Source organism: Rhinatrema bivittatum, chromosome 7 (assembly GCF_901001135.1).
Source record: "Rhinatrema bivittatum chromosome 7, aRhiBiv1.1, whole genome shotgun sequence".
NCBI lineage: Eukaryota > Metazoa > Chordata > Amphibia > Gymnophiona > Rhinatrematidae > Rhinatrema > Rhinatrema bivittatum.
The window spans coordinates 154,522,927-154,543,163 of NC_042621.1; the positions used below are offsets into that span (position 1 = coordinate 154,522,927).

At 40.2% G+C, this 20,237-nt stretch overlaps 1 protein-coding gene across 1 annotated transcript in view; it reads right to left on the bottom strand.

The window, feature by feature from the left end:
- CHAT (choline O-acetyltransferase) overlaps positions 1 to 20,237 on the bottom strand; it is a 159,570-nt gene that overhangs the window by 76,916 nt on the left and 62,417 nt on the right. The window contains exons 9-10 of the mRNA XM_029610699.1: positions 14,440 to 14,568; positions 6,427 to 6,549 (exon numbers count right to left, since the gene is read on the bottom strand). Of these exons, the coding sequence (XP_029466559.1) occupies positions 6,427 to 6,549; positions 14,440 to 14,568 (252 nt within the window). The remainder of the gene's footprint in view (positions 1 to 6,426; positions 6,550 to 14,439; positions 14,569 to 20,237) is intronic.

Consider the following 20,237-nt stretch of genomic DNA (forward strand, 5'->3'; position numbering starts at 1 on the left):
AGATCCCTTTGGTAGCGGTCCTACAAAAATTGTTTTTCATATGTGGCGTATAAAATTCTGAATAATTGATCCAAAAACCATATTCTATTGTTGTGTATGCATTTTTTAAAAGTACCATTTTGGAAGCCTAGATGAAATTTATTTCTTACATTCAAAAAGGTTAAAGAAAGACCAAACGACTGCCATTGTAGCTTAATGATATGAGGTGTGGGAAGCAGTTAATGCTAAAAGGGCTTTGTTCAAAAAATGGAAAGCAGATCCAAATGAATAGGCAAGAGTATAAGCACTGGCAAGTTATATGCAAAACAGTAGTTAGACAGGCCTAGCAAGACTTTGAGAACAAACTTGGCAGAAAGGCAAAAAACTAATAACATTTTTTAAGTACATTCAAAGCAAAAAGCCTCTGTCATCTAGTGGGTCACTAGATGACAGAGGGGCAAAAGGAGAGTTCAGGTAGGACAAAGAAATAACAGAAATACTGAATGAATTTTTTGCATCGGTCTTTATGAAGGAGGATGTTGGGAACATACATCTGAAACATTCTTTAATGGTGGAGATTCTGAGCAATTAAAACAAATGTCTGTGACAATGGAGAATAAAATAGATCAGATTGACAAACTAAAGAGCAGCAACTCACTAGAACTGGATGGCAAACACTCCAGAGTTCCAAAAGAATTAAAACAAGACATTTGTAACCTGCTACTTGTAATTTGTAACCTATCGTGGTTCCTGAAGACTGGAAGGTGGCCAATGTGATGCCAGTTTTTCAAAAGGGTTCCAGGGGTGATCTGTGAAACTATATATTCTATGCCAGGCAAAATGGTAGAAGCCATTCTTAAAAATAAAATCATTGGCCATTTAAATAGACATGGCTTAATGGAGAAGAGTCAACATAGTTTTATTAAGGGGAAATCTTGTTTTACCAAATTTTTAGAATTTTTTTGGAAGTATAAATAAACATGTAAATGAATGTGGCCAGTTGATATAGCGTATTTGGATTTTCAGAAGGCATTTGACAGTCCCCGATCAGCAACTCCTCAGGAAATTACAAAGGCAATATTCTATTGTGAATTGGTAACTGGTTAAAAATCTGAGAACAGAGGGTAGAACTTGATGTTCACTTTTTCAAATAGAGAAAGGTGATTAGTGGACTAGTACCACAGAGATTGGTATTGGGATCTGTGTTGTTTAATATATTCATAACTGAAGTGGTAAAGGGAATGAGGAGTGAGGTGATCAAATCTGCAGATGGCACAAAATTATTCAAAATTGGTAAAACAGCAACAGATTGTGAGAAAATACAGGAAGACCATGTGAGATTAGGAGGTCTGGGTAGATTAATTTAATGTGGAAAAGTGCAAAGCGATGCACATAGGGAAAAACTATCCCAACTTACAGGTACATAATGCTAGGTTCTGTATTGGGAGTCACTATCCAGGAATGAAGTGGAGTATTTGTGAACAATATGTTGACATCCTCAGTTCAGCTTGCAGCGGTGGTCAAAAAAGCAAATAGAATGTTAGGAATTATTCAAATAGGAATGGAGAATAAAACAGAAAATATTATATTGTTTCTGTATTAAGCCATGATACAACCACATCTTGAGTATTGCGTGCAGTACTGGTTGACCCGTCTCAAGAAAGACATAACAGAACTAGAAAAAGTGCAGAGAAGGGCAACAATAACGATAAAAGGAATGGAGCATTTCTCATAGGATGAGAGGCTATGCAGGCTAGGGCTCTTCAGCTTGGAAAAGAGACTGCTGAGAGGGGACATGATAGAACTTTATAAAATCATGAATGGGGTGGAACAGATACATAAAGGATGGTTATTTATCTTTTTAAATAATATTAAAACAAGGGACAAGCCATGAAACTAACAACCAGAAAATTCAAAACAGATCATAGAAAGTACTTTTTCAATCAGCATACTATCAATCTGTTGCCAGAAGACATGATCAAGGCGACTAGCATAGTGGGGTTTAAAAGAGATTTGGACACGTTCCTGGAGGAAAAGTCTATAACACATTATTAGCTGGGTAGACTTAAGAAAGCTATTGCTATCCTTGGAAGTGAGTAACAGGAATAAGATCTACTTTATGGGATTGGCCACTATCGGAGACAGGATGTTGGGCTCAATATATCCTTGGCTATTCTTAAGTTCTAGGATGTCAGCTAGGTCCACATCTATCTGAAAAATAAATATTAAAATAAATTGGATAGCACACATTTCCTTTATAAAAAAGAGTATTACTACAACTTATATCAGCACAAGCAAGCTGTCTTTCTACAGACAGGACACATCAACTAAAATGAACACTTACAATTATCCAAATGTTCTAATAATTAAGTATACAAATGTGCACTTACCAGAGTAGGGAGAGGACTAATCAAAACATATTCTTGTTCTTAGTAATGGCCTGGGAAAATAAACTCAGAACACAAAGGGTGCCCTGCTTCTGTTGCTTGCTATAGCAGTCAAGCAATCAGTGAAACCATTTGATGGAAGTATCTTTGGAGCCCACTGCATGATTATAAAGTTGCTATGTAAGAGAAATTTAAAGAGCCCTGGACCATTTGACACAGATGATAGTGATAAGAGAGAATTTTCAGTGAAGGCTAACTTATGTAACAAGACCAGGAAATAGGTCCTTCTGACTTGGCTTGGCTGTAATGGATTTATTTTTCTATGTACACATTTAGAGCTCTTTAACTGATTATGATCTTGTATGAACATTGTTGAAGACACTGAGCATCTTATGGAAGGATCTTTCATCCAAGATTTATTTATCTATTTATTTATAATTTACATTTATCATTTGCTACTATCACCAGGCTTGCAGCAATTTACATTTAAAAGTATAATTCATAAGTATTATAACAAAAACCTTCAAATCTCAAATATTTAAACAGTAAATATCCATTCTAAAAATCCATACCTCCTGTATGGAAATTATTACCCTTTAGCCCAGACTGAATCTAGAAGAACTGACTGAGGAAGCAAGAATATCTTCTGCCTGACCAGACCTCTCATCTCTCAGGGGCAGTGTCCCCAAACAGGTTTGGTTTGCACATACTTTGAGAGGTATGAACCTCATTCATAAGCCAGGATTTATTGGGAAAGATGTCAATCTCTCAAATTTACTGCTAATACCCTTCTTAGGACTTGTATTATGCTAAAGATATTCTCCTCCTGGAGTTCATAGGGTCTAATTTTGTGTGAGCAGTTGTACAGATGCCTGGGGTTTGAATAGATCACCCTCATAGTTTATCTATAGAGGTGAAAATGCTGCCTAGTTCTTAGTACCTGGTGGTTCCTACCAGAGGGAGACATTAGTCAATTTTCTGGCTTCAAGGTCTGAATTCCTTTATTAATTCTATGTTTATCTACATGCCTCACTATCTCTAATACCTGTGTATTTAGCAGGAGGTGAAAAGATGTTTCATTAAGATAAATCACGTACTTAGTTTCAACACAGCTATCAATTGCCCTCACATGGGATGTGATTCCACCAAGGGTCTAGGAGACAATCTTCTAGAACTCAAGCATTATCACAATCTAAATATGCAGGTCTGCTGTGTTGCTTGCTGGTGATAGAAGCAGGGGCATGAGCCTGAGTGGGCCATGGGCTTAGCTGGTCTGCCCAAACTGAAAGTAAATGAGGCGCCAGCTCGTTCATTGTCAACAAAGATCTTCACTGCATGCCAAAGCCACCAACAGGAAAGAAATTCAGTGTGGGGTCCAGAGCCGGAATAGGTGTGCTTAAAAGACCCTACAGTGACCCTGCTACCTCCTTCTGCATGGGCTTCTTGTATCTAAGGAAATCCATGCAAGAGTTGGGCCTGTGAACATGCACACACTGGCTTTAGGATCCACACTGAATTTCTTTTCTCTTTCTGCTGCCATTGGGCCTGCTCCAGTTAGTATCAGCTAAAAGGTGAGGAGAAGGCTGGAGGAAGAAGGCAGGAAAGGGCCATTTGGGAGGAGGTACAGAAGCCAGAAAGAGGCTATTGAGGAGAAAAAGGAGTCTAGAAAAGAGCTACAGTGGTAACAGGAAGGAAAGAAGGCCAAAGTGGGGGGGGGGGGGGGGGGAGATAGCAAGCAGAGGGGCCATAGAGGGAAAGAAGACAGGAAAAGGCTATGGAGGTGTAGGAGGAAAAGGACTCAGGAGTTTTGGAGAGGGGGAAGTAGGAAGAGGAGGGAAGAGACCCAGGATCAGGGGCTCCTTCCCATATTTCTGTCCTGGGCACTTGTAGGCTTAATGCCTGCCCATGTTAAGCTTGGACCCTGCCAAAAAGTTTGTTCCGGCTATGCTACTAGATAGAAATGGTGGCCATGTGTCTTAGGTCCTGCGATATAGCAGAGCCTTCTGTGTGAGTAAATATATATGGTTATGATTCTTGATATAGAGTTCTGCCAAGCAAGTGTGGGAGAGAATGAATCCTTATATAGTTTTGTAAGGAAACCTGAAGTGAGTCTTGTATATGATGTAGTCTTCTTCTTGCAAGCTTGTAGGTGGTGATGAATCTCTTTGTGCCTTTGCTGTTAATTTCATTCCTGTACCCATCTGTTTACTCAGAAGAACCCTATAGCCTACCAAAGCAGTTACCAAAGCATATTGTTTGGCCTCCTTAAAACTCACATTCACTGTTTGAATCGCACTGGAGGCTTTCTGCATCCGACTCACTAAAGTGTGCAAAATGCTTTGGGTGTGCTGCATTTTCCACAGTGTACATCTGCCATCAGACCTACATTTCGATGAGCAGAGAAAAAGTTGGTGAAGACTGATGGATTTGCAGGAGGTAGAAAAAGAGGCCGAAACTTCAGGCATTTGAGTGTATCTAAAACTGCTTAGACTATGAGTCAGTACTTGAGCAGGGACGGATTTAAGAATTTGGCGCCAATAGACAGAGTGCCATGGCAGTGCCCCTTTCAAGCTGTGCTGGCACATGGCCCTAAATCAAGCAGAAGCAGGCTCCTATTTGGCCTGGATATTTGGTGCCTTTCAAAATTTGGCACCCTAGGCAGTTGCCTATGTTTCCTGTGCCTAAATCTGGGCCTTTACTTGACCTAAGTCACAACAGGTGGGTGTGAAGTTGCATAACATAGTAAATGATGGCAGAAAAAGTCTGCCCAGGTGTGTAACATGGAAGTCTGTAGTTAGATGGTTTGGGAGTGAGATAGAGAGTTCGTGTATGTGTATTGTAGTTGTATAGATTGTAATGAGGCTGAGGATGGCTTGGTTATGTGAAGCAAATGCGATGCATCTCTTTCTCGTCCCCTAAACCCAGTTTATACTTAAGTCACTTGGTACAGTACAATTTTGAGTTGGCAGAGAATCTTATCCTTGTTGTTTGTATAAGGAATATTTCATCTTCATGTGGTGTGCTGCTACTATGGGAGTGAGGACATGCTTAAGCATGTAATGTATATGAGATCATCTTATATTTTTTAGACTTCATCATACAATATATATGTCTCTTACTTCTGTATACCATTAGTTTCCTTCTAATAAACATGAAAATATATTTTTGCAACAGAAAATATATGTCTGTTTTGCTTTTCCTTAATCTTATCTCCATTTATTTCTATAGTATTTATTTATTTATTTAAAGGTATTTATATCCTGCCCCTTCCAAGTTTGGGGCAAGTTACAGCGTAACATACATATTATCACAAAATAATACAGCAACAAAAACATACATGATATTAAAAAATAAAGAGTAAAAGCAAATAGATTATCTTAAAATAAATGTTGATGTAAAAACAGTTATATAAGTAGTCTTGATTATATTTAAATGAGACAGTGTAGGGTCTGAAGCATGGGCAAATGTTCTTGTCTTCTTGCCTTTTACGTTATAATGAGAGCTAAGTGTGAGCACACTCAGTGTGCTTCTTCTGATCTATTTCTGATGTTGATGATGTCAGGAGAGTTACTACATATTGGAAAAGAGGCAATGGTGGTTTTGGCTGTAAATTGTTCTGTTTGATAAACTCAGTTGTAGAAGAGGTCTTTGGTTTCTGTTGGTTATTGCAGATAACAACATGATTTTTCACTTTAAAAAAGCCTATGAAATTAAGGTGGGAATCTGGGTGGCAGGCAGTATGGAAACAAAAATTAAATTTTCAGGTATGAGCAGAACACTGTATACTTATTCGACAGAAGGAAAGATTTTGTTGGTATGATGACACATTTTTAAGTATCTTTGCAACTTTTTGCATATTCAAGAGACTTGCTTAGGTATGGGTTTTATCAGCCTGCTATTAAACTTCATCTTTCAGCAAAATCTAAGCAGTCAATAAGTAATCTATAATACATGCGTAATACAATACATATGATGTTTTATATCCTTATATTATATGTTGTACACTATATATCAGAGCAGTTCTTCACCCTGGTACTAATGTAGTGAAAACATGTCTCACCTGTAAAATGTAAGCTGAAGAGCTACTTGAATATAAGCATCTGGGCTCATATTTTGTTTCTTGACAAATTCTTTTCCATAGTTCTTAAACTTATAAGCAGTAAAGTCAAGATTGTTTACTATCCTAGAGAAAGAGTGGAAAGAATAAAACTTGTAAATGTCATTTTTCTAAGAAGAAAGAGATCATGACATATTTTTAGTTACATGATTATGTGCTAAATAATTTGTGCATAAATTAGTATTTGTGGTTGGAGATTCAGTAGAGCACCTTTCATCTGGAATGGTTGGGACCATGCTTGTTCCAGATAATGGATTTTTCCAGATAATAGAAGTTCAAAATAATGGGAGGATTCTGTTAAAAGCATTTTGGATAATTTGAGTTTTTCCAAATAACAGAATATGAGCGGCTTCTAGACCTCTCAGTCAGGGATCCCATTCGCCTGGGAGTAGCTCCCACTCTCATAACTCAGGATCAGGGTCGGTTGCGCCATCCCAACCTTCAATCCCTATCCCTGATGGCATGGATGTTGAAAGCTTGATTTTACAACCACTCAATCTTTCAACCAATGTCTCTCAAGTGCTTGTGGCTTCACGTAAACCTTCCACATGAAAGAACTATTCTTCCAAATGGAAAAGATTTACTTTGTGGTGCAGGCAAAACAATATTGATCCTTTCACTTGCCCCACTACTTCTCTTCTAGACTACTTATACCATCTTTCAGACTCTGGTCTACAGACTTCATCTGTAAGAGTACATTTAAGTGCAATCTCAGCTTACCATAACAAGGTAGGAGATGCACCCATATCCACACAACCTCTTGTCAGTCGGTTTATGAGAGGTTTAACGCATCTTAAACCACCAATTCGACCTCCAGTCACAGAATGGGACCTGAATCTGGTTTTAACAGGACTCATGCATTCTCCTTTCGAACCTATACATTCCTGTGATCTTAAATTCCTCACATGGAAGACTATCTTCCTCATAGCCATCACCTCGGCTAGGAGGGTTAGTGAGTTACAAGCACTTGTCACATATGAACCTTATACAAAGTTTCTACATGACAGAGTGGTTCTCCGTACACATCCAAAATTCCTTCCCAAAGTAGTTACGGAATTCCACTTGAACCAATCCATAGTTTTACCCACATTTTTCCCAAGGCCTCATTCTCACCAAGGAGAAACAGCCTTACATACTTGGACTGTAAACGTGCTCTATCATTTTATTTAAACCGCACTGCAGTCCATAGGAAATCCAATCAACTTTTTGTTTCTTATGATCCAAACAAACCAGGTAAAGCAGTGGGTAAACATACTCTATCCAATTGGCTAGCAGATTGCATACAGTTTTGCTATGAAAAAGCAGGCCTTCCTCTCCAAGGGCGAGTAAAGGCACTCTCAGTAAGAGCAATGTCAACCTCAGTAGCACACTATCGTTCAGTGCCAGTCATTGACATATGTAAAGCAGCAACATGGAGTTCTCTTCACACCTTTGCAGCTCATTACTGTTTGGACAAACAAGGATGACAAGATTCAGCCTATGGACAATCTGTCTTGAAGAACTTGTTTCCAGTTTAAACCCAACTCCTTCTACAACCAACCTGCTATGATCTTCGGCTGACTCATTTCAACAACAATACTTCACTGTTGCCTCAATACAAAATGACTCAGCCTCTAGCTTGCTAATCACCCATATGTGAGGACTAGCATCCTGCTTGTCCTGGGATAAAGCAAAATTGCTTACCTTGTAATAGGTGTTATCCCAGGACAGCAGGATGTAGTCCTCACAAAACCCACCCGCCACCCCGCGGAGTTGGGTCTCAAATTTTTTCTTATTTTATTTTTACTAAAGCTTATTGCTACATACGAGACTGGAATGAGACCCCTGTGGCAGAGAATATCATGGCATGCTGGGCATGCTTAGTAGCCTCAGGCTGCCAGTCATTCACAGCTACACAGGGATTTTTACCCCCATTCTGTAGCCCATCTCAACTTACTTTAGTTCAGTCATAAGAACATAAGAAAATGCCATACTGGGTCAGACCAAGGGTCCATCAAGCCCAGCATCCTGTTTCCAACAGTGGCCAATCCAGGCCATAAGAACCTGGCAAGTACCCAAAAACAAAGTCTATTCCATGTTACCATTGCTAATGGCAGTGGCTATTCTCTAAGTGAACTTAATAGCAGGTAATGGACTTCTCCTCCAAGAACTTATCCAATCCTTTTTTAAACACAGCTATACTAACTGCACTAACCACATCCTCTGGCAATAAATTCCAGAGTTCAATTGTGCATTGAGTAAAAAAGAACTTTCTCCGATTAGTTTTAAATGTGCCCCATGCTAACTTCATGGAGTGCCCCTAGTCTTTCTACTATCCGAAAGAGTAAATAACCGATTCACGTCTACCCGTTCTAGACCTCTCATGATTTTAAACATCTCTATAATATCCCCCCTCAGCCATCTCTTCTCCAAGCTGAAAAGTCCTAACCTCTTTAGTCTTTCCTCATAGGGGAGCTGTTCCATTCCCCTTATCATTTTGGTAGCCCTTCTCTGTACCTTCTCCATCGCAATTATATCTTTTTTGAGATGCGGCGACCAGAATTGTACACAATATTCAAGGTGCGGTCTCACCATGGAGCGATACAGAGGCATTAAGATATTTTCTGTTTTATTCACCATGCCCTTTCTAATAATTCCCAACATTCTGTTTGCTTTTTTGACTGCCGCAGCACACTGAACCGACGATTTCAATGTGTTATCCACTATGACGCCTAGATCTCTTTCTTGGGTTGCAGCGATGGTCCTCGACTGGGGGCCGTGCACCAGGGCTCCTTCCAGAATCTTGCAGCCATTGGCCAGTCACTAGGTGTTGTCTAGTGACTCGCTTCCTCCCTCCCACCCCCCTCAGTGGCTGTGAATATTAGATCTGCTGCACCTCCAATCCCAGCTGACCCAGAGAACCAAAGACCTGAGCCAGGAATCCAAACCAGGTCCTTTTGCACAACATTGCACAGCCTTGCCACTGAGCCATTGGACCTACCCCTCTGACCTTTATTGCTTCCCTACAACTGCAAACCATTTGCCCTCTATCCTTGGGGGACAAGTTTAAAAGAGAACTTTGCTCTTAAACAGGTGTTACTCCTTCAATAAATGCCCTTTAAAAATTGCTTTCAGCTCCTAGTGAGGAAAAGTATGCACATTACCAACAGCATACATAATTTTCCCCATGGGAAAAAGAGGTGGCACTGGGGGTGGGGCTGGGAAGCAAACATGGGGATTTCATTTTAAATTTCCACCCTTGCTTTTCACTGATTTAACCCCACATATTTTGCACATGCAGAAAATACAGGTTAAATACTCCCCACAGCATGGGTCTACCAGTAGATTTTCTAAGCGAAACTCTGCGGGGAGCTTCCTTCTGAAAATAGAGGGCTGAAAATTGCCCTCTATATAATGAGTCTAATAATATAAATAATACATTATGTTCTTTTTTTATAAAGAAAGATTTTTAAATTTGGATAAAGATAGTGCATTTGCAGAGGGAGTATTGGCGGACAATCTAGTGAGATTTGGAACTGGGATAATAGCAGCTGACATGCAGCCTGGGTCAGTGCAGGAGAGGATGAGGATTTTGGGAAGTTGCCTGGAAGATCTTCCCACAGATTCAGGACTGCGGCCAGCCTCTGAAGCAGGGGTAAGTGCTAAGGCCAATTTGGCAGTAGTAGAAGCTCCGACAAGGTTGAGCACCATACCCCTTCCCCCCACCGGCTAAACCTGTAGTAGTCACTTTGATTACAATTTAAACTGTTCTGGCTGATCTAGAACAGACTGTTTCTTCAGTTGCTTTACTAACTTTTGGGTCGATACAGTAAAGTCCGCGGGAGAGCTCCCAGCGTGCGCATAGGCCACTCTCCTGTGCGCACGATTCACTATGCAAATTAGGCCTGGCGGTAAAAACAGGCAAAAGGAGGCACTAGGGACACTAGCGCGTCCCTAGCGCCCTCCTCTTTGACAGGAGTGGCGGCTGTCAGCAGGTTTGACAGCCGACGTTCAATTTTTCCGGCATCGGTTCTCGAGCCCACTGATAGCCATGAGTTTGGAAACCTCACTCATAGACTACCTACTCTCTGGTATTGATAAAGGCCAAGCATATTTACTAATCCTCCTAGACTTCTCGGCGGCCTTTGACACCGTCAACCACGCCCTTCTTCTAAAACAGCTGGCAAACATTGGTTTAACAGGTGCCACTCTAAACTGGTTCAAATCATTTCTAGAAAACCGAGGATACAGAGTCAAAATTCATAACACAGAATCCCAATATCACCCTTCTAATAGAGGAGTGCCGCAAGGATCATCACTTTCACCCACCCTTTTCAATGTCTACCTGCTACCACTCTGTCAACTACTTACAAAATTAAGCCTGAAACATTTCCTTTTTGCAGATGACGTACAGATCGTAATCCCTATAAAAGAATCAATCTCAAAAACAATGGAATACTGGGACAGTTGCTTATTAGAAATTAAACTTCTCCTCAACAGTCTAAACCTTGTACTCAATGCTTCGAAAACAGAATTCCTGCTCATATCACCGGAAAACAATAACACACTTCCTAAACCACCCCCACTCCTTCAAACAGCCCACGTAAGAGACTTAGGAGCCTTCCTAGACAATCGCCTCAACCTCAAACAATTCATTAACCAAACCACCAAGGATTGCTTCTACAAATTACATATCCTGAAAAGAATAAAACCGCTGTTTCACACTCAGGACATCAGAACAATCTTGCAAGCAATAATCTTTTCCAAACTAGATTATTGCAACTCATTACTATTAGGCCTCCCAGCTTCTTACACCAAACCTTTACAAATGGTTCAGAACTCTGCAGCTAGAGTCCTTACAAATTCCAGGAAAATTGACCACATTTCACCCATTCTCAAAAACCTCCATTGGCTTCCGATCCACTATAGAATCATGTACAAAACCATTAACATCATATACAAAACCATCAACCAACACACGCAACTCGACCTACAAATACCACTTAAAAAATACACCTCCGTCAGGCCTATCAGGGAATACTACAAAGAGTCACTCCAAATTCCAAAGGCCAAAACCTACCAACACAAATCCTTGAGTCTCAGAGCCTTCTCATCAGCAGGTCCAGCTCTATGGAACTCTATCCCAACTGATTTGAGACAAGAGCCTTGCCCTTTAACTTTCAGGAAAAGACTAAAAACTTGGCTTTTCAAAAAAGCATTTCCTAGCCCTGAATAATACCACCACTAAATAATACAAACTCGTATGCAATAACTGGATGTAAACACGAATCAACCATCCTCAAACCCTCGCTCATTAACTTCTACTGGATATATATCATTTCATTACCATTCACATCTGTGTCATATTTATTTATTTATTTACCGATGTACCGTTTCATAGTCTTATTTTTCACTCGCTATTCTAATATACCGATAGGCTGAAATGTAAATATTGTGCTATTCTATTTATCCTCTCCCTATTTTCAATAGGCTGAAATGTAAATATTGTGCTGTTCTATTTCTCCCCATCCAGTTCCAAGTTTATTTTCCTTGTTTAATTGTAACTTTCTCTCTCCCTTTATCTGATTCACTGTATTTAAAGTTCAAAGTTCTTATTGAAAATATTGTTTTTTACGTTACGTTATGCTTTACACTCCTTGTTATTTGTAAACCGGGTTGATGTGATACTGGTCATGAAACTCGGTATAACAAAAAAACAATAAATAAAAAAAAAAAAACAAACCGGACGCCGGCAAAATTGAGCATCCGGTTTTCGACCCGTGAGCCGCGGGCCGACTTCAAATTTTTTTTTTTAAACTTTTGGTAACTTTCGGGACCTCCGACTTAATATCACCAGTTTTTACTGCTTTTCTGTACACTTTCCCGGTGCCTGAAGAAATTAGCGCCTACCTTTGGGTAGGCGCTAATTTCTGAAAGCAAAATGTGCGGCTTGGCTGCACATTTTGTTTTCTGAATCGCGCGGGAATACCTAATAGGGCCATCAACATGCATTTGCATTTTGCGGGCGCTATTAGGTTCGGGGGGTTGGACGCGCGTTTTCGGCCCCTTACTGTATAAGGGGTAATGCTAGCACATCAAAAACGTGCGCACTGTACTGTATCGGCCCGACTGGAAATATTCTCATGTTCCCAGGCACAAGGGGAAAGAATAACAAGACATGGGGCCACATCTAGACAAACTGAACAGCATACCAAGCAATTAATGTCAACATAGACTGTGCCGCTCCTCGATAAGTTCTTAGTCCACTAAAAGTAGGAGAATCTGAGAATTTTGAACTTTCCAGTTGTTCTTCTGAGGTTCCCTATTGACTTTAATAATTGTCTCATTGGTACTGTGGGGATTCCAGGAAAGGTTATATCCCCTGTTAGCTGTCTTCTTTTTACCAGCTGGGAGAAAAAGAGACAATCAAAGGGAGAATGTGCAAGGGAGAAAAGACTTGTCCTTGGTGACTTAAACTTGATTGTTTTTTTTAAGAGGACAAGCCACCATGTTGGTTTCTTTTGTTTTTCTCTAAGACAGAACTTCTTTCTTGTGCCTTTTTTAAGGAAGCGACAGGCGTTATTCATGGCCAGAAAATATGGATATCTCCTGACATATGCAAGGGAGGTCAAGAATGCAGAAATAAGTTTCTTGAAATGCATCAGGAGATGGTGCTAAAGTATCCATTCCCTTGCAAATGTATATTAGTTTTGGATGACGCACGCTATATTTTCTTTGAGTCATCACAACTTTGTTTGCTATTTGACACTACAAATCACAGTGTGACAGTTTCTGCTAATACCAGTGGATAGTGGTCAGGCACTTAGCTTATGACCTTTGCTCTGCAATGTGGTTATGTATGTCCATATAACCTTTGTTTGGTTTTTCCTTTTACTTTGTTTTCCAGCAATTGATCGACTTGCTTTATCCTTTTTGTATCCTGCCTATTTTGTGGGCTAATTAAGGATTCTTGGGGAGCATTTTTTTCTTCTAGCTTTATTATCACTGTTCATTTGTCTTCTTTTTCTTTATCAAGAAGATTGTCTTGATTAATGAATATTCTGACATGAACATACTTTCCTTAATCCTAACTTACACTATAGATCAGAGCACCTCACTTAAAATGGTTAAGTGCAAATCTAATTTAGATTCCAAAACTGTCCTTTTGAAAATTTATATTTTTAAAATTTCAATTAAAGTTTTGAATGGTATATTTTATATGTACTGGAATTTTGAGCATTGTGACTTCCTGGCAAGAATGAAATCAGAGTAATCAGTTCTTCAACTTCCTAAGTGCTGGATTCCTCATTCTTCGCAGAATGATGAATCCCACGAAAAAGGGGAGTGGGGACGAAGGGGGGGGGGGGGGGGGGGGGGGGTGCGGGCCTGCAAAAGGCCGCAGCCATTCGCACCATGGCAGTGCGATTTTGCAGGCTGTGGTGCGGCCGGCTGCAGCCTTTCCCACGAATAGTGCCACCATAAAAGGTGGTGCTATTTGCTGTGCTACTGCCGGCTATAATGTTCCTCACATTATCGCTGGCAGTGGTGCCGCGACCGACTCCTCCCCCTCCCCACCCTACTCCTCCCCTTCCTGCCCCAACTCCTCCCCTCCAGCTTATTTGCATCCTATCACATGCGAAAAGGCCCTAACTCACGCGATAAATGTTTAGAAAATAACTCCCTGAATTGGGAGAAGGGTACTTTAATTACAAGTTCTGGTAAAGCACATTAGTAAGCTGAAATCCATTAAGTTTGGCTACCAAACCCATCCTTTGGAGAAAACAGGAGAGCAGGGTAGAATGGGTAGCCCTCTAAAACTATTACAAATGTCTCTAAACTTGATTGCTATATGGCCATATTCTGATGAGAACTGGCAGCCAAATCAGTTTTGTATAGTGGGGAAACTATTTTTTTCTCCTTAGGAATGGAAAATATCTAGAAAGAACTGAATAGAAAAGCAAAACAATTCATCCAAACCTTTGAAGCTTTTCTGCTGATGAAGCTAAATGCCCCTGAATTTCTGGAGAACATTTCCATCGCAGTCTTCTTGGAGCAGGAAGTTCACTTACTGAATCAGCTCTCACCAACTTTTTAGGACTTCCTTTCCTACAATGTTTTGGAAGAAAATACTAGGGTTACAAAGCATAAGTCTTTGCATCAGAAATTTCTGCAGCAGTTATTCATATTGAAAATGTCAGGTAAATGGTTGAAGATGGTAAGTTTTGCACATTCAGTAGACAGTCTTAGTAGGCAAATTATTTACATTAGTGATAGAGAAAAGCTTATATTTAGGGTACATAGGGTAGGTTATAAAGAAGAGAAAAAAGGAGATGATAATTTCTTACTGGTGAAACCTCCATCTAGAGCAGTGTTTCTCAGTCCTAGAGTACCCCCTAGCAAGTCTGGTTTTCAGGATATTCACTATGAATATACATGAGATAGATTTGAGTGAGCATATTCACTGTGAATATCCTGAAAACCAGATTGACTAGAGATACTCAAGGGCCATGCTTGAGAAACACTGACAGAGTATTGTGTCTGATTTTGGAGGCTGATTCTTCAAAAGCGTATAGAATGGAGGTTGTCCAGAAAAGAGCTACCAGAAGTATGCAGTATGCAACAAAATCCCTATGAAATGCGATGTAAGGATCTGACTTAAATAGGTATACTCTAGAGGAGCGGAAAGAAGGGGATATGATAGAGACATTCACATATGGTGAAATGGTAGTCAATTTTGTTCTATGGCATAATCCTCCTGGTGATGGAGTTGTGAGGTGTTTGGGAGGGCTAGGATGGGATGATTTTATGGGGCTCTTTTTTATTGGGATAATTACGCTAATTGTTATAATTAGTAGTTATATGTTTTTGTTTATGTTGTCTTATCTTGCAATTGTATTGTGCAATTAATTTTGTAACTCATTTTGATTGTCTCCACAGAAGGATGAATAATAAATATAATGAAATGAAATATCTCAAAGGAATACTTCTAGTAAGCTGCAACCAATTATACAAAAATACAATAGACAATAGGAACTTTGTGTTATTTCTTTATTTTTATAATGGTGTTGGTCTTAGAATAATGCTCCAAAAAGTCCCCTACACTGTACTCCAGAGAACCTCACAGTCCAATACTCAAAGTAAAACAAATGGTCAGCTGGTCAGATATTTAAAAAAAAGATTCCAAAATAACACACTTTGTGAATTTAGCTTCTTTTCTTACAAAATTTGTGTAGGACCGACACTCAATGGGCTTATAAAATTGTAAAAGCCCCTTTAAGTTGAAAGTCCACAGTTTAGATGAAGGTATTTAATTTGTCCTGTTTTAAGCTTGGAAGAGATGTGAGCATTCAGAATGAGATACCCCCTGAGGCAGATGGATGATCAAAACATGATATCGTGTTGGGGTGGGATCGGACTTTGAATGACAAGATAAGTACAGTTATTGCATGAAGCTCACTTGAAAAAGAAAAAGACAAATTGCTTTAAAGAATTGGGACTTATTTTGGATTTTTAAATACAAAATAAGTTGTTATATAAAAATTGAAATAAAGAAACGTGGACTTTCAACTTAAAGGGGCTTTTACAATTTTATAAGCCCATTCAGTGTCGGTCCTACACAAATTTTGTAAGAAAAGGAGCTAAATTCACAAAGTGTGTTATTTTGGAATATTTTCTGAAATATATGACCAGGACTTATAATAATACCTTGACAAATATTTTCTTTTCCTGTTTTCTTGAACTTTGTAAGTGATATCATATGTAGCATGATTAGTGAGGACTAATGGTATTTTGAGAGTCCTTGACACAGTTTGTACATGTACAGCCTGGGCTCAGAGATAATACATTCACTCTCTAGTTTTACATCGTACTGTCTTTATGTCAACATGGATTGAGGAGTGGGTGTGTATGTGTGTCAGGAAGGGGAAAAGAGGGGCGGAGGGTATAAGGGGATTTTTATTCTTGCCCCCTCTTCTATCTTCCAAATTAGATTTGTATTAATCTACCCAATACTCCACTCCCACCAGGAAACCCTAAAAGGCTCACAAATGCAGAGTAAGAAAAGTAGAGTCTCTTAACCTCCTCCTGCTCCCCAAATACATCAGTACGAATAGGTCTGATAGGTCAGCATTGGAGTTTATTCATTTCACTCTTTTACTGATTGACTCTTCACTGAATAGCTTAAGGGCTAATCCTTGTTCAGAACTCGGTTCTGAATGAGGATTCGTCCTTCACTGACAACTGACAATGAAGAACCAATTGGTGAAGAAGTAAAGAAAATAAATAAATAAATATATAAGTGCTGGGAGTGGTCAGAGCTCTTAGCAGTTATGTAGTAGGGGAGCAGAAGGAGGCAAGAGATTTATGTTTCCTACTCTGTATTTAGAAGCCTTTGGGGGTTCTAGGTGGGGATTTACACAAATATTACTTCGACGGTAGGGGAGGGATGGGATCAGACCCGTTAAACCCCATTCTTTCTAAAGATATTTAGAGGCCAAGAGGTGGCTTCACTTAATTCTATACTTTTTAAAAGAAATTTGGGACAGGAGTGGGAGGCTGGCCTCTGCTCAGCTGCTACTTTTTAAAATGATATCTAACTTTAATCCTGCAGTTTTTCTGATCAGAGTTAGCCTGATAACTTTACCTGTCTAGCATTGAATATCAGTGATAGCTAGGTAAATTTAAGCCATATCTCTCACGGTGTGTGTGAGTTCTTGTGCTGCGGTGAGGTTGGCACTGCCCAGCTGGTGTCCCCACTGGGCTTTCACCAATAGGAGGTGAAGTTGCTCGGACAGGGACCAGTTCTAAGCTTCACCTGTAGCAGTCACTTCCCCCGTAGGTTGAGCCCTTGGGTTCTGAGCTCAGCAGGACTTTGGTGATGGTCCCATTGAGAGCGAGTAGACAAGGTCAGAAAACAAGCTATGGTCAGGGCAAGCAGCAAACAAGCAGCATTAGGTCCAAGTAGAGGTCAGGGCAGGTGGAGATCAAGTGGTATCAGACCCAAGCAAAAGTCAGAACATGAGAAATCAGTTCAAGGAGGGGGAAGGCAGGACAAAGCAGAAGGAGGCAGGGCTGGATAAGGCTGGGCAGGCTGGAATGAGGCAACGGGGGAAAGAGGCAAGAGAGGCTGGAATGAAGGCGGGAACTAGCAACATGCACTACGAAATGGTAGGAGGACCTTTTGTTGAGGTGCCTAGCTCTGTCTTCACTGCGCTTAAGGGGATCCAGTGAGTGATATCATTGGAGGGTATTTCGGAGCCTTTTCTGCTGCAAGCCATTTAAGATTCAGCGCATCCTATGGAGAGCCTGGGAGGAGAAGGAAGCATGGCGTCATCTAGAGTGAGTGAGGCTAGCTGTGGGATGGCCCCACGGTCGGCCAAATGTTATTTATTTATTTAAAAACTCTTCTATACCGTCGTTAAGTTAGATAACCATCACAATGGTTTACAGCAAGGCACGAAAATGTGAATATGAGTGTTATAGATTACAAATTAAACACGTGCCATCATAGTATGGTAACAATTTAATACAAAAAAAAACTGTGTGTAAGTTAGGCTTGTCTGTTGGGAACATATTAGGCGGTTTGAATTTAACATTAATATGCATTTGTAGGTTACAAGTAATAAGTTCTAGTTTGATGTGTCCTTATCAAACATCTGGATTTCTCCTTCTCTTTATCTTTATAAAAAGCTTGTTTAAAAAGCCTGGTTTTCAGATTGGTTTTGAATATTTTCAAATTTCTCTGCATCCTTATTTCAAGTGGCATGGTATTCCGTAGCATGGGACCAGCCAGTGATAGTGCTCTTTCCCTTACTTGCATGAGGCGGGCTGTTTTTACAGAGGGGATAGATAGTAGAGCTTTGTTAGCAGATCTCAGGTTTCTTTGCAGGACATGTACGCGCAGTGCAGTGTTAAGCCAGTCAGCTTTTTCCTCGTGTATTAGTTTGTGAATTAAGCATAAAGCCTTATATTGAATTTGTTCAATTGGAAGCCTGTGTAATTCGGCGAGTGTTCCTGTAATGTGGTCATTCTTTTTTTTGCCAGTCAAATTCTAGCAGCTGAGTTTTGTAGTATTTGCAGTGGCTGAATTGTAGATTGTGGTTATAGAAACATAGAAACATAGAAATGACGGCAGAAGAAGACCAAACGGCCCATCCAGTCTGCCCAGCAAGCCTCACACGTTTTTTTATCTCATACTTATCTGTTTCTCTTAGCTCTTGGTTCTATTTCCCTTCCACCCCCACCATTGAAATATCTAGCTTGATTAGTTAGGGGTAGTAGGGGTAGTAACCGCCGCAATAAGCAAGCTACACCCATGCTTATTTGTTTTACCCAGACTATGTTATACAGTCCTTATTGGTTGTTTTTCTTCTCCCCTGCTGTTGAAGCAGGGAGCTATGCTGGAAATGCGTGATGTATCAGTCTTCTCCCATGCCGTTGAAGCAGAGAGCCATGCTGGATATGCATCGAAAGTGAAGTATCGGACACAATTGGTTTGGGGTAGTAACCGCCGTAACAAGCCAGCTACTCCCCACTTTGTGAGTGCGAACCCTTTTTTCTTCTCCCCTGCCGTTGAAGCAGAGAACTATGCTGTATATGCATTGAAGGTGAAGCATCAGGCTTATTTGGTTTGGGGTAGTAACCGCCGTAACAAGCCAGCTACTCCCCTCTTTGTGAGTGTAAATCCATTTTTCCACATTTCCTCTTGCTGTTGAAGCTTAGAGCGATGTTGGAGTCACAGTAAGCATGTGTATGTTTATTGAATAAGGGTATTGTCTCCAGGCAGTAGCCGTCATTCTGGCAAGTCACCCACTCTTCATTGGCGGCCTCTTGACTTTATGGATCCACAGTGTTTATCCCACGCCCCTTTGAAGTCCTTCACAGTTCTGGTCTTCTGGTTACAGTGCCCTTCTTCTAATTTCCCTCCCCAAGTCCTTTGGGAAAAGAAGTTGTGGAACCCTCTGGTTAATTGAGGGACATGGATGTTCTTGGCTGGTTCCCATGTGTTTTCTTCAGGACTAAATTTCTTCCAAGGTATGAGATAATATAACTTGCCCTTGATAATCTTCAAACTCAATATGTCCTGTACCTCATACTCCATGTCTTCTTCAGAATCCACCTTGATCAACTTTGGGATGGACTGTGATAGCCAAGACAGGAATAAGGGTTTGAGCAGGGACACATGGAAGGTATTGTGGACTTTGAGTGTGGGAGGTAGTTTGAGTTGGTAACAGAACTGAGGTGCTGGAAGGCGTTTCTTATCTGCCTGTCTCTTGTTTTTCTCTGCAGTCAGAATGAGAAGTCCTTTGCCATAGATCATCAAGGCTACATTTGGAGGGGAATTGATGGTCCTTTTGAATGTGGAGCTGTATGTGCTGCCTACACATTTGTCTTTCTGCATATGGCATGGGTTGCATTGTGCTTGGAGTGTGTTGAACATGAGATTTTAATGGCTATTTTCCTCAGTCATCTGTACCTTGACATGCTTGTTCTCCAGGAGGGAGACCAGCCACAGGAGCAAAATAAGGCCTTCTACCTCTTCAAATGAGGAAGACAACACTAAGAAGGACCCAACAGCTCCTTAACTAGAACTGAATCTCAATAAAGGGAGAAAAAAATGCAATTTTATTTATAAACTTTTAGGGGGTAATTTTCAAATGGGTATTAAGTCTGCAGGTGCTTTTTTAAATTTTGTTTTTTAAATTTGTTATTGATTCTTCACAAAGCATAACAGAAATAACAAGAAATGCCATATTTCACTTATATCCTCTCCCATC